General features: G+C 42.0%; 1 protein-coding gene across 1 annotated transcript in view; it reads right to left on the bottom strand.

The window, feature by feature from the left end:
* Positions 1-725: 725 nt before the first annotated feature.
* MACO1 (macoilin 1) overlaps positions 726-18,313 on the bottom strand; it is a 70,316-nt gene continuing 52,728 nt past the window's right edge. Inside the window, exons 7-11 of the mRNA XM_012439928.2 lie at positions 14,404-14,562; positions 12,876-13,058; positions 9,393-9,513; positions 6,970-7,144; positions 726-1,902 (exon numbers count right to left, since the gene is read on the bottom strand). Coding sequence (XP_012295351.1) covers positions 1,700-1,902; positions 6,970-7,144; positions 9,393-9,513; positions 12,876-13,058; positions 14,404-14,562 — 841 coding nt within the window. The 3' untranslated portion in view covers positions 726-1,699. The remainder of the gene's footprint in view (positions 1,903-6,969; positions 7,145-9,392; positions 9,514-12,875; positions 13,059-14,403; positions 14,563-18,313) is intronic.

Below are 18,313 nucleotides of genomic sequence, written 5' to 3'. Positions count from 1 at the left end.
TCTTTTGAACCCCACAGGAAAAAAAAAAAAAAAGAATGCAGCCAAGACCAGTATTTAACGAAGTGTCCCAAAAGGCAGCAAAATGGAGGAAACCTCAACACAAAGTCAGTGACAGTTTTCCATGTTTTTGCACAAAGATGAAAAAAATCTATGACAATTCTGAGTAACACTTTCATGGTGACAATTACACAAGATGATTCAAAAATGCAAAATGGCAGCAACATGCACACCTGGCTAAAGCTAGAAGTATTTTTTATCCCAAAATAAGATCTGTGACTTAAAGGATGATTCTTTTATAATACTTCTATTTTACTGACTTGCTTGTCCTACTTAATTTGCTTTAAATGAGACGTACATGCCAATTAATAGGAAATTTTAGAAGAACTACGTCCTTCCAGAATCCATGGCAAGGAAGCAAACCAATTTATTTGGTTTCTTAATTTTTCCTAGTTTCCAAATACAATTTTGCATTGCCCCACCCTCCCATTCCCTCCCCCCACCCCCACCCTGATTCTTAAACACTTCCAAAAGTTGCCTGTGCAAACACTTTTCTACCCATGTATAATACACATTTGAAACTGAAATTTTTGTGCAGAGTTTTGAGTCTTAAAAAAAAAAAAACCTCCTTGGCACAAGAGCTGAGGAACAGTCAAGCTTCTTTTAAATTATCAAACACAAGATGATGAAAAGTGGAGAAAGCACAGTTAAATGAAATGGAAAAATAAAACCTAGAATTGCAGCTTTTATTAGCCATCGTCACAGTCTCTCATCCACAAACACCGCCCGGCTCCCTTCCCAAGGTGCTTTACTGGAGGCAAGTGCAGAACACCGGGGTGCTTTCTATTAAAAGAAACACAAGATGTAGCTGTGGTGGTAACGGACAGCCCAGCTACCCACCAGTTTTACAGCAGGATCCGCAGTGAGCTTGATAGAGATAGAGGATAGGTGATGGTAAAGGGGGAAAAGAGTTTAAAATTATCAAGTTTCCTCTTGAAATGTCTTTTCCCAAGGCACTGTGAAGAAGACTGCTGCTAGCAATTTTCTAGGACTAAACATACTGATGGGAATATAAATATTTCAAACACAACCCCTGTTACATTCTTACAGCTAGTCTCATCACTTAGGTCTCTTCTCAGCTTAAATGATGCTCCTTGAATCTGTTTGGTCCTTGGAGGGGCAATCCATTTTTGTTTTCTGTAATATTGACAATCACCTTCTTTAATGCGGCTATAACATCAAAGCTCTGTTAGGTTACTTAACCCTTCACTTTTAAACTAAAAGTTTTCATTATCATCTCATATGAATCCAATGTGTAGGTTTTTCTTGCTTATTTAAGAATAAAACAAAACAAATGTAAAGGGTTGAAAAGCAAAAACTCTGCTTTTTTTTCTTCAAGAGGAAACTATGTAAGAATACATAAAAGGCAAAGTTGGCTACTTGAAATCCAAGAATGGTTTTAATGTGTTGGCCGAGAAAAATAAACTGTAAAGTTCTGTGAGGTCTTCTAAAAATTTACAAGAAAAACTGATGGGCAGTTGTAATCAGAATTGGATGTTATCTTTTCCCCCCTTTTTAAAAATGACAACAGATACAGTCCCACAAAATACAATAGAAACTGTTTTTTTATCTTGACTGCCAGAGATGCTCCTTTGCAATGACTTCGGTAACCAAATAGTTGGGCACAACACACAGCTGGCCTTCATTTCTTCAGGGGCTGGTAAACAGAGGCATTGGGGTCAAGTCCAGAGGGGCTGGTCTCCACAAATTTGGAAGAGTAGTGGGGGGAAACAGGGCTCAGGGGGCTGGTGGCAGCACTGTATGTTATGCTGGGCATGACGGCCATGACTTCGGCTATCTTCTGTTTTAGGTCCTTGATTTCCTGATCTTTCTGAAGGATTTGTCCTGTAAGATCAAAGACCCACCATTAGTGAAAAGGGAGGCCTCACCCAACACAATGCCCCCAGGGGCCAATCCCTGGCTCCAGGTTCAGTGATTTATAAGGGTAGGTAAACTTGTCCTGTAATGCGACACACAATAAACATTTTAGGTGTCCTGGGCCATATACAGTGTACTACCTTTGTCATCGTTTTTCCCCAAACATGGAAAACTGTAAAAACCATTCTTCATGGGCAGGCAGTATAGGCACAGGTGGCAGGCCAGATTTGGCCCATGGGCCACAGTTTACTGATTCTTGGCTTAGAGCTAAGAAGGGATTCTGTTCATATAGGTGTGATTGATGTAAATAAGTCAGTTTCCAGGAACCATGTTTTGAACATGGCAGTCACCTGTGACAGCCTGAGAGGGCCTCTGATTTTGAACTCTGGTTCCACCTCTTGAGCTGGAATTTTTTTGAGAGGACAGACTTTCTCTGAATGTCAGACCAAGGAAAACAGAACAACCGAGGCCTAAGACCCAGTCACAGTAATACGCTTCTGCCACCAGGCTCTCTGACAGAAAACAGAGGAAGCTCTGTGACTGCTGCACTGGGGCACGCTGGTGTGACCCAGATCACTTGCCCCTGCTTTAGCAACATCACCCTATTTAGCCTTCCAGCACACTCGCCCTCACTACGCTTCAGTTTCTTGATCCAATCAGCTCCTGCCTACCTTGGGCCACTTCCTTTCCTATGTGTCTCCTGCTTTTTCTGCAAAGCTAGCTAACACTTGAGGATTGCTTCTACTTCCTCAGCAAAGCTTTCCCTGAGCCTCCTGTCTAAATTAGCTTCCTACAACCCCTAGATTCTTAACACACCCTAAACTTCCCTTTCTGTCACCTACAGGGGCTTTGAAACAAAGTGGTCCTGGGTTTCAATCCTACTCTACCTCTGGATAAGTAAATGACTTTGAGCAATACACATAACTCGTAGAACCTCAGTCCCCTAAGTGAGAGCAGTAGAAAGGAACGCCCCTCACTCCCTCCATGTCCCCTAAGTGTGAGCAGTAGAAGGGAACTGTCCCTCACTCCTCCATGTCCCCTAACTGTGAGCAGAAGGGAACTGTCCCTCACTCCCTCCATGTCCCCTAAGTGTGAGCAGTAGAAGGGAACTGTCCCTCACTCCTCCATGTCCCCTAACTGTGAGCAGAAGGGAACTGTCCCTCACTCCCTCCATGTCCCCTTAGTGTGAGCAGTAGAAAGGAACTGTCCCTCACTCCTCCGAGTCCCCTAAGTGTGAGCAGTAGAAAGGAACTGTCCCTCAATCCCTCCATGTCCCCTAAGTGTGAGCAATAGAAAGGAACTGTCCCTCAATCCCGCCATGTCCCCTAAGTGAGCAGAGTAGAAAGGAATTGCCCCTCATTCCCTCCATGTCCCCTGAGAGCAGTAGAAAGAATTGCCCCCTACTCCCGACATATCCCCTAAGTGAGAACAGTAGAAAGGAACTACCCCCAACTCCCTTCATGTCCCTTAAACTTCAAGGAAGCATCAAATACCCGCCTTCTCTTGGAAGAAAATAAGCCTTAGATGAATAAAATACCTAAAAGCATCTGATATATGAGCCATTGCATCTTTTCCCCTGCAGATTTAAGTTTGATTTCTTTAATCGGTAACACTTAAACATCCCCAGTACTTTGGAAAAGATTCTTTTTGCTTCTTTGTCACTTTATGAGGATTTCTGAGCTGACAGCAGAGCCCACAGTCTGAGCTGGGAAGCCAAGATCCTCTGGCTACTCTGAAGCCAGGTGCTGCTTCATGCCAGGGGGAATCTTTTCCAAGTTTGCAAAACCAAGTAGACAGGGTTGAAGCAGAGAGGGGTGGCCACTCAGGGAGCTAAGTCTGGCAGGCAAAAAAAAAAGTCAGTGTAAGGTCAGAAGCTCAGCTTCAAAGCAGGATTCCTGGGAACCTTCTTCTTAAGTGCCTTTCTTTGAATCCACAGATTAAAGCAGTGTTGACTCTCAATTGAGTGATGGCTCAATCACCTGTGCCATCCCAAGCCCTCCAGTGCTTCACTAACTTCTCACAACTTCTAAATCCAACCCCTTACCCCCAGGGGTTTGGGCTTCTGTCTTTGGTTTAGGCCCAAAGTTCCCACTGACTGAGGAATATTTCCTGCTTGGGTTTCTGCGGAGTACCTCCAAATCAAAACATCCAAAACCAGACTTAATCTTCCTTCACTCCTTAAATCTGTTCTGCTCTTCTTCCTTGGTTCCAACAACTTTGTCCTTCCAAAACTCTCAGACTGCTCCACTCTCCTCCACTCACCTGTCTGGCCCGTCTGCCCTGCCTGTACTTAGCATCTGGCCCGTCTGCCCTCCCCATACTTAGCATCTCTTAGAGGATGGTGGTAGCTTCCTCACAGTCTGTCTCCACTCAGTCTCACTCCTTCCATCTGTCTTTCACATTGCTATGGGAGGGAGATTTCCCACATAACAGCCTGACTGTGTCACCTCCTTCTTCCCTCAGGATAATCTAGGGAATACCCTCTCTAGTATGGCTTCATTCATGGTCTCCTAACCTCCTACTCTTTCCTTGCCTGCCCCCAGCTTAAGGCTGATGGACTGCTCACCTGAATAAACCAGCACCTTCCTTGCTTTACTTACACTACTTCCTCAGGCATCATGTTCTTCTCTGCCACTCTCTGATCTTGAAATTCATCCTCAAAGCCCACTCAATGCCCCCTCCTTCACAAGGCCTTCCCTATCTCTCCTCTGGCCTTTCTAGCCCTCTGCCTCTACCTCGTGCCTCTACTTTTCTGCTGGGCTCACCCTAGTTCAGCAATTCTCCAAGGACATTCTAAAAACTACCTTTATAATAGTACTGAGACATTATTTCTCTTCTTCATGCTCATTCTGTCACAAGTGTAAGTGGAGTCTTCTAGAAACTAGGTGGAGTGTGAAATCACAACAATGAATGTAGAAACAGAGATGAGAATTAAACTATCTTCTATTAAACCAGACATTAAAGAGATCTGCTAAATGTAAAATGATGCCACTTTTTTCACTAAATATTTTTTGTTTTGGAAAATATGGTTTTAAATAAAAGTTATTTATATTAACATGTAATATATTTGTGTGTTATTTTAAAATGAATTAATAAATTAATTTAGCTGAGCATAGTGGCTCATGCCTGTAATTCCAACACTTTGGGAAGCTGAGGTAGGAGGATCTCTTGATCCCAGAATTCGAGATCAGCCTGGACAACAAAGTGAGACCTCGTCTCTAGAAAAAAAATAGAAAAAAAAAAATTAGCTGGGCATGGTGGCACTTGCCTACAGTCACAGCTACTAAGGAGGCTGAGGAGAGAGAATCACTTGAGCCCAGGAGGTAGAGTCTGCAGTGAATTGAGATTATGCCACTGCACTCCAGCCTGGGTGACAAAGCAAGACCCCCATCTCGAAAATAACTAAATAAATAAATATTTTAAGTTTTAATTTCTAGTAGGTAAATATTGATATAATCTACTTGAAATAAACCTCTTTGGGGTAATAATTTTAAGAGTGTAAAGGGGTCCATAAGACAAAAGTCCACACACCATGTTGTATTCATCTCTGTCTCCCCCAAAGCTTCTATGACAATGCTTTGTGACTACTCTGTCAGTCTCTGTTGAAATATTCTTATTTTAGAGACGGGGTCTCGCTATGTTGCCCAGGCTAGTCTCAAATTCCTGGGCTCAAGTGATCCTCCTGCCCCAGCCTTCTGAGCAGCTGGGACTATGGGCAGGCACCGACACAAAGCGCCATGCCTTACTTGAAATATTCCTTTCCTTCCACTAAGTCAACCATTTGAAAATTCTTTTCAGTACTCTATTTTATGCAGTACTCTATAGAGTACTCTATTTTTTTCAGTACTATACTCAATTTAGTACTCTGATTAGACAGCTAATCAATTTCTTGGACAAAAATCCAAATTTATTTTCCTCAGGTCATGCCATGCCTCTGTTCAGAAGCCTTCCAGTGCTCCCCTATGCCACTTGTGGTAAAGTCCTAAGTTCTTTCCAAGTCCCACACAATCTGGCTGCTGCTACTCCTGCCTGCTATGACAACTCTCCCCATCATCACACAGGCTACACCCCCCCAACCCCCCAGCATGGCACCCACGCTCCCCCTGCAGGGCTTTTCACTTGCTGCCCCCTCCCTAGAAGTGCTTGCCTCCAGCTCTTTACATGGCTCACTCCTGCTCTCTTCCTTTGGGTCTCTGCACTAATACTACCTACTCAAGGGATTTTCCATGACTGCCACGTTAAAAAAGGAGCCCCCTGCCACACACATTCTGCCTTGCCGTGGCTTTGTTTCCATCACTGCACCTACTGCCACCTGACATACTCCGTGCTGACTTGTTCATCACCTGTTCTCACCAGGGCTATATTCTCAAGGAATCTTATGGTGCTTGGCACAAAGTAGGTCTCAGTCAGTATTGGCCAAGTGGATGACCATGCCTATTCTCCAGACTCTCCCCTGCTGCTCCCTCATTTGTAACCTTTGCTCCAGTCAAGCCAGCCAGCTGCAGCTTGGAACACATCAAGTCCCACTAGCTCCCAGCCCTTGCCCAAGCTGTTTCTTCCGTTTGGACGCCTCTCCACCCCTCACTCTCCACCACACTGCTTCTTTACTGGGCCAACTCCTCACCATTCAGGCCCCAGCTCACACATCAGCTTCCCTGAAAAAGGGCCCTCTCCAACTCCCGAGACTAGTTTAGTCCCTGCCTCTCTCTATTTCCCACAGGCCCCATATATACTTCTATACAAGCACCTTTTGATGCTTTTGCAGTTCTCTACTTCTTCAACAATACTGTGAGCCCCTTGAACATAGAAATCATACTATTCTCTGTATACCCTGCACTTGACATGTTCTCATCTCAAAATATGCCTACAAATGAATTAATGTGATGGTTCCTATATTTCAATGTTGGGCACTTACCAAGACACTTGGAGAGAAAACTGAAATGCCCCTTGGTTGAGAGCTCTCAGGAGAGGTCTGGCCTGTGCATCTCTGTGCACTATCAGTCACCACCTCACCAGGGGCCCATGCTCTCCTACCTTGGGCAATCTCGAGCTGCCGCTTTGCATCACCCAGTGCGGAGAACAGGTCCAGCTTGATTCTCGTCTCTGCGCTTAGGCTGTTCTCCAGGTGCTGCGTTTTGTCTTGCATGGCTGAGAGGGCTGACATTAACACCTCAGTGTCCTTCTCATTTTCCTTATATTTCCGAAGCTCCTATCAATATCATCAAAACAGCAATGCTACAAGGTAGTTTTGGCATCGATGCCTATAAATTAGCCTGAAATCACAAATTAAATCCCACTATTCTTGGTCTGGCCACTAGAATACAAAATTCTGGTGTTTCAGGGGTTTAGGCAAGTGCTAAATGTGTTTATACAGCAATATGCACATACAAAAACATTTAGTAGATAATCATTTGACTGTGTTGAGCATGCATCTAGATAACGGAATCTGCTTCCAAATAAAACACTTTTCTTACAAGCCTAATCCAGAACCGTGGAGAACTTTTTTCCTTGCTGGCCACGTGCAAATTATTATAATGCTATAATCGAACTTGTCAAAACTCTTCTCTTAACCTGCACTAAAAATTATAAAAATGTTAATTATTTTGACCGAGCATACTGCAGAATAAGCCCACTTTAATGTAGCCAATAAATATATACAGATATTTGAATTTTTTCTTTTTAACAGAAAAATCCAAACTTATTACAGAGAATTTAGAAATACAAAAAAATTCAAGGAAAATGAAAATTACTCATAATACCAACACTAAAAAATTTAATATTTCTTTTAATCTTTTACGCATATGTGTATCTTTTAGCATAAGTGAAATATTACATGTACACTTTTATACAGTCTTTTAAAAACTAAATGATATCAACTATGTTTGAAAACAAAATTTTTATTGGCTGTACAACATTCCTGAACGTTTACATACCGAAATCTAAATGACTCTCTTATTGTTAAGACTGTTTCAATTCTTTTGTATTTTTATGCCACTACAATGAACATCTTTGTACATCACTCATTGGTGAGATTTTAAAATATTAATTTACCTTAGGCTGGATTCCTAAAAAAGGGAAATACTTAAAAAGTGCAAGATTTTTCCCAGAAAGTTACATTTCCACCAGCAATGTGTGAGGCCTATTTTGTTGCATCTCACCACGACTGATATTCTCATTTAAAAATTATTTGCTAATTTCATAGGAGAAAAATGGTATCTAATTTTAATCTGCATGTCTTTGATGACTGATGAGTTTATATTTTTATGATCTCATCAGTCACTTGTACTTTCTCTGAATTATTTGTTCACATCCTCAGCCTATTTTTCTACATATTTGAGCTTTTCTTAGCAACTTTTATGAACTATGTATATGTTGAGAATATTAATTCTTTACTTATAATATTTGTTGCAATATTTGTACCTTCCCCAATTGATTTTTTTCATTTATTATTATTTTTGCTTTGTGATTTTTTTCCCATTGCTTTTACATTTAGAAAGCCATATCTTTTCACTGACTTTTAGAAAAATCATTTATTCTTTTTTTTTCTGCCTTCAGCTCTTCATCTGGAATTTCTTTATATGTGGTGTAAGATGAGCCTCTACCTTTTTTTCCTCCAGTTATTTAGCTATTCAAAAGCCTTTTACTGACTAATCCTCACCTTTCCCATCTATCTCTGGTGCTACCTTTACTTTTTTTGGTATTTTCTTTTCGGTACTGTACTCTAGATCATCATTCTAGTCCACTGACTTGACAGTAATTTTGTTTATTTATTTATTTATTTTTTTAAGACGGGGTTTCACCATGTTGGTCAGGCTGGTCTTGAACTCCCGACCTCAGGTGATCCGCCCGCCTTGGCCTCCAAAGTGCTTGGATTACAAGCGTGAGCCACCACGCCCGGCCGACAGTAATTTTTTACTTGTCCCACATGGCTCAAATTGTTGTAACTTTGTAATACGTGACATTAGTTTAAATGAAAAATACTTGGGCTGAAGTATACACAGCCCATAAAACAGGCTATGTCCATGGCACTAGCACCTTTCCCCATCATATACTGCTGTGAACAACAATCTGCAAGGCTTAAAGCCATGCAGGAGAGTCAATCCCCTGGCAATGGACAGAGGGCTGGGGCTAAAAGGAGGTGTGTAAGTTCCAAAGGACACCAATCTGGCCTGGAACCTGAAAAGGTTAAATGAATCTACGGCAAGTTAAATCCTGGTATAAAACATATAAGAGACCATCAACATTTCTGGCTTGTATTAGAATCTGGCTACATTAATTATGACTTGAAATGAGCTGGACAAGATTAGAACTTCAAATCTTTTTGTCACATAGAGATTTTTCAGATGTGATGAGATCTGACCTGTATTAAAAGGCATCATCTCTACACTGCAACACAGAGCACAAGTCTAGCATAAAAGTGGATTTCAAGTACAAGGGGAGTCTTGTTCACCCATTACCTGGACTTTCAGTTCAAGTTCTCTGATTTGATCTTCTTTCACCTTCATGTCCATGGTGAGCTTCTTGCCCTCTGCTTCTAGTTCTCTGATCCGATTCCGTAAGGTTTCGGTGCATTCTCCCCTTTTGAAAAAGAAGAGAAGGAAATAAAGTGATTTAAAAGATTATAGGTTGGGGCCAGGTGCCTGTGGCTCATGCCTGTAATCCCAGCACTTTGGGAGGCTCAGGCAGGCGGATTATTTGAGGTCAGGAGCTGGAGACCAGCCTAACCAACATGGTGAAACTCCGTCTCTACCAAAAATTAGCCAAGCGTGGTGGTGTGCACCTGTAGTCCCAGCTACTAGGGAGGCTGAGGCAGGAGAATTACTTGAATCAGGGAGGTGGAGGTTGCAGTGAGCCCAGATCATGCCACTGCACTCCAACCCGGGCGTCAGAGTGAGACTCCATCTCAAAAACAAACAAACAAAAAAAGACTACACGTTGGCTGGCGCAATGGCTCAGGCCTGTAATCATCATACTTTGGGAGGCCAAGGCAGGTGGATCACTTGAGTTCAGGAGTTCAAGACCAGCCTGGCCAACAGGGCGAAACCCCGTCTCTACTAAAAATACAAAAATTAGCTGGGTGTAGTGGCGTGCACCTATGATAGCAGCTACTTGGGAGGCTGAGGCAGGAGAATTGCCTGAACCCTGGAGGTGGAGGTTGCAGTGAGCCAAGAATGGCACCACTGCACTTTAGCCTGGGCGGCAGAGTGAGACTCTCTCTCTCCCAAAAAAAAAAAAAAAAGACTATAGGTTTACTTATATTGTAGATTTATATTTCTTTTATACTCCAGGGTCTGTCAGGTTTTAGCTTTTGGCTCAGTCTGCTTACTTCTCTCTGTCCTTTGATAATTTCAGTAATACTCTAAAATAATTGGGCTGGGCATAGTGGCTCATGCCCATAATCCCAGCACTCTCAAAACCAAAGTAGGAGGATCACTTGAGCCTAGAAGTCTGACATAAGCCTGCGCAACATAGGGAGACCCTGTCTCTACAAAAAATTTAAAAACTAGCTGGGCATAATAGCATATGCCTACAGTCCCAGCTACTCAGGAGGCTGAGACAAGAAAATAGCTTGAGCCCAAGAGTTTGAGGTTATAGTAAGCTATGATTGCACCACTGCACTCCAATCTGGGTGAGAGAGAGAATATCCTGTCCCAAAACATATACATATATACAATAATTATTATTGAGTGTCTAGATGAGCCAGACACTAAGGTACTTTACCCATACTACCTTCTTCAATCTTTACAACAACCTAGGGTATATTTATCCCATTTTCCAGATAAGAAAACTGAGGCTACATAGATGTAATACTAGTCCAAGGTCACCTAGCTTTTAGGTCACAGACTTGGGATAGGAACTGAGGTTTTCTGGCTTCCCAATCCAGCCAACTTCCCACCAGGCCATGAGACTTGAGACAATACACACAAAGCAAAATAGAACTGAACATGAACTACCTCCAGCAGGGGGCAGTGAACTAGAAAAAAAATGTTCCCTCACTTTTGAGGGGCTATGCATTGGGACTTTGCCTTTCTTGTCATAAAGTTGCCACACTCCTGGAGAAAGGCACACCATTAAGCTGCTTCTCAGGGCTATCATAAAGCTGAGCTAAAAGAGATGATGGCAATGGCCAGTCCAAAGTTGGAACCGTCTAGTTTCCAGAATCACCCCAATGAAGAAAGTGGGTGTTCTCTGCCTACCAAAAAAGGAAGGTCCAGTCAGAGATTTATGCCAAGATTTACTTAAGAATAAGTTATGGCAGGCTGGGCGTGGTGGCTCACACCTGTAATCCCAGCACTTTGGGAGGCCAAGGTGGGTGGATCACCTGAGGTCAGAAGTTCAAGACCAGCCTGGCCAAGATGGTGAAACCCCCATCTCTACTAAAAATACAGAAATTAGCTGGGCACAGTGACAGGCGGCTGTAATTCCAGCTACTGGGGAGGCTGAGGCAGGAGAATTGCTTGAACCCGGGCGGCAGAGGTTGCAGTGAGCTGAGATCACGCCACTGCATTCCAGCCTAGGCAATGGAGTGAGACTCTGTCTCAAAAAAGAAAGGAAAAAAAGAATAATTTACGACAAACAAGGACTGTCCATGGATAAGATAAATAAGCTTAACTGGAAGCAAAAGGGATTTGGGGTAGACGCTGAAACCGACTTACTGATTCTCAGGGAGACGCTAAGCAATATGGTTAAGGAACTACTATGTTCTCTGGAGTGGAATTTTTCAAAAAGGGCAGGTGCTAGATGAATTAAGGAGAGCAGGAGAGCAGTCATCACTAGATGACTGTTCGGGAACATCTCCTGCAAGTGTAAGTGCTTCAGAATGCTAATACATCCTCAAACAAACAACCCCACATTGTAGGCAGGCTAGTCAAGAGCCTTGTAAGTCTGTATAGATGTTGATGGGCCAAGCCAGCTCAGCCATCTGCTGGGAGGAGGCAGGATCACACAGGAGACAGTTCTCACTTGCTGTTATTTCCTAAAAGGTGAAATGATTCACCAGTTATTCTGCAAATGTCAGAACCCACAAAGAAGGCTATCAACATGCCAAAAGTTAAATTACTTAACTTTAATTACAACAAAGCAACATTCAAGGAAGATTTACAGTTGAATGATACCATATAGATACAAATTAGGATGGAATTTAAAAATGAAATAATAATTTACCCTCACTCTGTATCTGCAAAAACCTAACTGACTCACACGCAAAGGGACTTCACTAGTCAAAAAAACGAAGGAAAAAATGATAAGTGAAGTAGAAGCAAAAAGGAAAAAAAAAAGCTCTCAACTATCTTCTCTCCTCTCTAGAATCCAAATGGCAGTTACATAATAGTCTCTGGAATACTTGCACACAGGGGTACTTTCCAGTGGTATAGGAGATAGGCCCCAATTTTCATTATGCCACAAATTTAATGTCATCTAGTAGTCACTTATGTTTCACTTTTTTTTCCATCTCATTTGACAGTTTGCTAATATCCATTTAAGCAGCCAGTACACAGTGCTTGGGCAACCAAGATTTTATCTTTCTTCCATTTTAAGATAAAAACTCCAGAAACACATATACCTAAGAGTGGAGAGTAATGATAGCTCTCTAAAGCGAACAAACTTCCAGATGGAATCTCTCAATGCATTTAGTAACCATCAGCCTGACAAAAAGTGATTAGAAACCCTTTTATGCGCAGTACTTTGCCTCCCAGGTATGGGAAGCATGGTGATTCTCTCAACCCACTTTATAGATGAGGTCACTGAGGGATGAAGCTGTTATAAGGTAGTGCAAGCTTGCATAGATGGAGTTTAAACCAGCTAATAAAACAGTACATAAAAGCAATCCATCCGCGCATGATTGCTGTACGTCTAATCCTGCTGAAGGTATCAAATTCCCATGTCTTTGTTGGTAAAAGAAAGCTAACCTTGGATTAAACACTCAGGTGACATGGACATACCTAGACGCAGCAGCAAATGCAACAGCCCGGGCAGCAGTGGCTTCTTCTAACTTCTTCCTTTTTTTCTCTTCCATTAACTGTTTTTCTACAAAACTTCGGGCTTCCTGCTCAGCTTTTAGCTTTTTCTCCAACTGGCTGATATTCTGCTTGTCTTTTTGCTTCATTTGCACAGCATTATGTAACCTATACAGAAATAATTGTCATATAAAGTCTTAAAATTAAAAATGCCTACTGTAAACCCTTGAGACACAACTCTTTATCACCTTAAGGCCAAATAAATAGGAGGTTTGCACAGCAAATAAAAAATGTCAACTTCCCAGAATGCCTGAGGAAAACACACTGTCATTATTCTTTAATAATCCCTAAACACCAATCAGCAAGCTGCCTTACAAAACAGAGATTCCGACCAAGCCTTTTCTCTGTTCAACGTAAGTGACCTACAGAAAGTAATCCAGAAAACAGAGTAAAACAAATTTCAAACAGAGGGGAAGATAATTGTATAACTAATTCTAAGGTTCCAGAGCACACTGAAAGAACTTCAGTCCCATCAAAGAACCACTGATGGGACCAGCTCCAGTGAAACTGAGGTAAAGGGTGGAAAGGGAAGGTTTGAATTTTTCCTGAATACAGTTTTACTGTAGCTTACTATAGCCTTTCCTTTCCAGCTCAGGATGTTTGCTCACAGTGTCCCCAAATCCTCTTTTAGAGTCACAGGATGCTTAATTTCACCTAGAAATTTCAGCCGTATTTCCTGCCTACTACCACCCCTAGCTTTACCTATCAGCATGAGGTGAGCTCATCATTGGGATGGTCTCTACATAGCAATGCTAGAACCACCACAAATGCTGGACAGAGGCAATGGAGACGTTATTTGCCTGTAATGCCCTAGCTCTTGAGTTACATTCCTTAAAAATGTTGGACTCCTCTTTCAATAGGGAAAGCCCATAAAGCCAACAGCCTATAATGATAATCACTACCACAGACACACATTGCTTGGAGATTTTAAAAAAAGAAAAAAGGACAGACCCACTTTGAGTCAAGAAGTAATTCCAGAATGAACTAATCAAAGGTCTAAAAGAATTCACACAGAAGGGCTATTTGCCTGACTTTTCAAATAAAATCAGTCAAAGTTCAATGTCATTTTTTAGTTTTGGAAATAAAAGTAAATATAGTCAAATCCTCTAGAAACTTTCATTCAAAGGAGCAAAATTTTCAAACTGTGGCAGAACTACTTCTTGTCAATTTTACTATCCAAAAACTCAGTAACTATTTTAGACTAAGAAGTTATTAAATAAGAGAAGAAAAGAATAGTAATACTAATAAACTGGCTTGTGGCAATGAAATAAGTTTTTTATAGATTTTATAAACATGCTGAATATCTGGTACTAAAAAAGTATTTTAAACATTTTATTTAAAAACCTCTCAGCAGGTCTCTTTGTCATCATAAATCTTCTGCTCCAACCCCTGGAAACAAGAGAGGCAGTGAAGCTGCTGGGCTTATGGCCAAAGGCCCGAAAGGTACACGTACTTGTTCTGCAGCAGCTCATTCTCTTGCCGAAGCTGGCCCATTTCTGACCGGATCCCTCGCTCGGTGCTCGAAAGGGAGCTGATCTGACTGCGGAGCTCTTGTTCCACTTGTCTGCTGGCTTGCAGGTCAGCCTTTAACTTTTTAATGTCTTGTTCCAGCCTAGGAGAAGAAGAAATGCAGCATTTTCATTTAGGTGAGAGCACCCACAGAGCAGAGAGGGACCCTGGCGGGGGTCCTGGACTGCTGGGTGAATGGCAGGGGAAGAACCCCGCTAGCAGTTCCTGCCATCACAAGGACTATTTTCTGCAATTAGGTTAATTTTGTTGAGTGATTCCACCTGGGTCCCTACCTCTTCCTAGTGGGGTGTAACTTTCAACTTCCCCCAAATGTTTGTGAATACTGACAGGTGAATATGGTGCTTGTGAATATCCGAGCTGCTAAAGGAGAAGGGGATGGCAGAGATGGTGGCTGAAGATTAAAGGCTCCCTTCTTACTGGTGGCTTTCCATACCCTCAGCAAGGGAAATATGTTCAAACAACCAGCTCATGCCCTGCACTACTTGCTGCCTTGAGATATTTTGATAGATCAGAATCTACTGTCTGAAAGTCTGTCCCACCACGGGCCTAGAAGAAAACTGTCTGCAAAAACCTCCTGAAATTGCTAGCATCCTTGGTGAATGACGTTCACACCTCTGATGACTGCAGTAGAAGCGCTCACAAGACTCAACAACAATGAAAAAAGGAACAAATTACATGCTCTAAGAATCATAAGAGAACTCCATCTGTAAAATAAAGTCTATCTTTTCTCCTCAATTCCTTACTCTTGTTCCATCTATTTTCTTTATTGCAATAATAGTTTCATTTTAGGTGACAGGTATTGGGGACCTATGCATATGTAGTACAGAAAATGGTCAACAAAAACTATAAAATTAGCCGGGCACAGTGGCTCATGCCTGTAATCCCAGCACTTTGGGAGGCTGAGGCGGGCGGATCACCATAAGTCAGGAATTCAAGACCAGCCTGGCCAATATGGTGAAACCCCGTCTCTACTAAAAATACAAAAATTAGCCAGACATGGTGGTGGGCATCTGTAATCCCAGCTACTCGGGAGGTTGAGGCAGGAGAATCACCTGAACCTGGGAGGTGGAGGTTGCAGTGAGCCAAGACACTGCATTCCAGCCTGGGCAAAAAGAGCAAGACTCCGTCTCAAAAAAACAAAAAACAAACAAAATCTATAAAATCAAGTCTCTTTCTTTGTGGGAAAACTTCACAATTAGGAACCAAAAAATAGAGAGGAACCAAGAGATACATAATTAAAATGATGAGGCAACACAAAGAAGGCCACGATTCAATATATGCTAGAAGAAATAACAACAACAACAAGAAAAAAAAAAGAAGGAATAACAACAGCTACTATTTAATGAGAACTTACAGCCAGGCACTGTTCTATAGCTTTTAATCCTATAAACTCATTTAATCTGTACAACTATGGGCCAAATGCAATTCCTATTCCCATTTTTACAGATGAAGAACTCTAGGCCAGGAAAGGATGCAGCCCAAGGTCATCCAGGCAGTCTAGCTCCAGAGTCCATTCTCTTCACCATTAGGTGGAACTATAGCCACATCATCCACAGCATGGTAGAGGAAGAAGTGCTACGTGAGTCTGAGGAGAGAAGACTGGGAAAGGCTTTGCAGAGCAGGTAGAGATGGATTTGGGCCCTGATGTTTGGATAGGATTTGAAAAAGTAGAAGAGGAGGAAGGGACTTCTAAATGAGGGGAGAAATGTATTAAAAAACTCAAAGTCAGGAACAGCCATAGACATCTGCAGGCAAGCCATTAGTCTGGCCTCTGAGGAAGGCTTGTACTAGAGAAAGAGTAGGAAAGGATAGAACAGATCTGGTAGATGGGACTATGGAGAGTGGTCATGAAGGTCAGGTCAAGAATGGCTACCATGTGAACCTCAGTTGGGAATGAAAGAAAAATTAGATCCACAACAGCTAGATCTCAATAATTTTGTAGTTATCACTTTCAATTTTTTAAATCTTTTCCTACCACAAATTAAGAATAACAATATTTATTTAGAAGAGGCTTTTCCCATCAGGACACAAACTCGCAGGTAGGTAAAGTCAGTCTGCTCTGATGACACTCTTGTGCATGTCACTAATTCAACATACCAACAGAACCAAGATTTCTGAAGGCCAATGGTGATCTCTTTGGAACTGTCAGTTCCAAAGACTAAGTCCTTAGAGACAGGTTTTATCAAGCACTAAATCCCCAGAGCCCTCCGCAGTGAACAACGCTTACTCAATAAAAGTTGCTTGACACAGAGCAGCTTTATTTATATATCTACCTTTAGGCAATCTAAAAAAATCCCCAAAACCCCAAATCATAAAACACTGACCATCACCTTACAGGTGCAAGTAGCCAGTCCTTCTGTCCAGTGCCTGGGAGCATGGCCTAGAAACCTTTTTTTCCAGAAGCATCGCTGGGTGTTCTGACAGCTTGCTCCCCAGGGAAGGGTCACAAGTCAACATCACACCACCACTTTCCCTATTGCCAGGGTTATTCCAGTTGAATGTATTCTCGGAACCACTCTAAACAATTACAGATCGCCATTTATACCATCATCATACTGTCTCTCATTCACCCTCAAGTAGCCCAAAGAATATATTCTGAAAGAGGTCAATGCTGTCAGGCTATCCTCATTAAGAAGTTTGGCTGAAAAACGTGTTAGGTAACTTGTCTTGAGAAGTCGATTTCACAGTCTGAGGATTGCACTTTCAGCAGAAAGGGTAGGTTTTTAGGTGAGACTAGGGGAAAAGCATGGTTTAGTAACAGAGTTTAGGGTCAGGGTTCTAGATTCAGCTCTGGAGCCAACTCTACGACCCTGCACAAGGCATGCAATCTTCCAGGCCTCAGTTTCCTCATCTACGCCTGATGATCTCTAAAGTTCCTCCCAGTTTGGGCTAGGATTTCTAGGCCTGACACACTTACAGATGGCTGCTGTTTTGCCTCTTTAGATCAGCAAACTAAGCTGTATCATATACAGATGCACAGGAATCAAGTTCCACACAACCAGCCGCTGGGGCAAAACATATGCCACAGTTGGGAATGAAAGAAAAATTAAATCTGTAGAGCCTAGATTGCAATAATTTTGTAGTTGTTACTTTCTTTCATTTTTTAATCTTTTTCCACCACAAACTAAAAATGACAATATTTTGAGTGAAATTTTAGAGCTCCTTGAAAAAATGTAAAAATCCAAAGAGCTAATGAAGTTTTGAGACCAAAAAGCATAAAATATCTACGGTATAACTTCTGAAGACCAAAGAACATGAAACATACATACATACATATATATATGACCAAAGAACATGAAAAAAAAATATATATATATATATATTTTTTAAAGCAAGTCTCACTGTGTTGCCCAGGCTGGAGTGCAGTGGTATGATCTTGGCTTACTGCAACCTCCCACTCCTGGATTCAAGCTGGGATTACAGGTGCCCACCACCATGCCTTGGTAGTAATTATCTGTTTAATAAATGCTTCTAGCACTTGACTATCTTGATTTAGTTCAATTTGTGAGATGGAGTCTCCCTCTGTCACTGAGGCTGGCGTGCAGTGGTGCGATCTTGGCTCACTGCAACCTCCGCCTCCTGGGTTCAAGTGATTCTCCTGCTTCAGCCTCCCCAAGTAGCTTGGACTACAGGCGCACGCCACCATGCCCAGCTAATTTTTTTTTGTATTTTTAGTAGACAAGGTTTTGCCATGTTGACCGGGCTGGTCTCAAACTCCTGACCTCAGGTGATTCACCCACCTCAGCCTCCCAAAGTGTTGGGATTACAGGTGTGAGCCACCGTGCCTGGCCAACAATTATTTTTTAATGTGAAGATCCCATAAAAATTTTGTC

Source organism: Aotus nancymaae, unplaced genomic scaffold, assembly GCF_030222135.1.
Source record: "Aotus nancymaae isolate 86718 unplaced genomic scaffold, 86718_ANA_hifiasm-v0.15.2.pri h1tg000053l, whole genome shotgun sequence".
NCBI classification, from domain to species: domain Eukaryota; kingdom Metazoa; phylum Chordata; class Mammalia; order Primates; family Aotidae; genus Aotus; species Aotus nancymaae.
The sequence above is the reverse complement of the archived record's forward strand: the minus strand, read 5'-3'. Positions and strand labels throughout refer to the sequence as shown.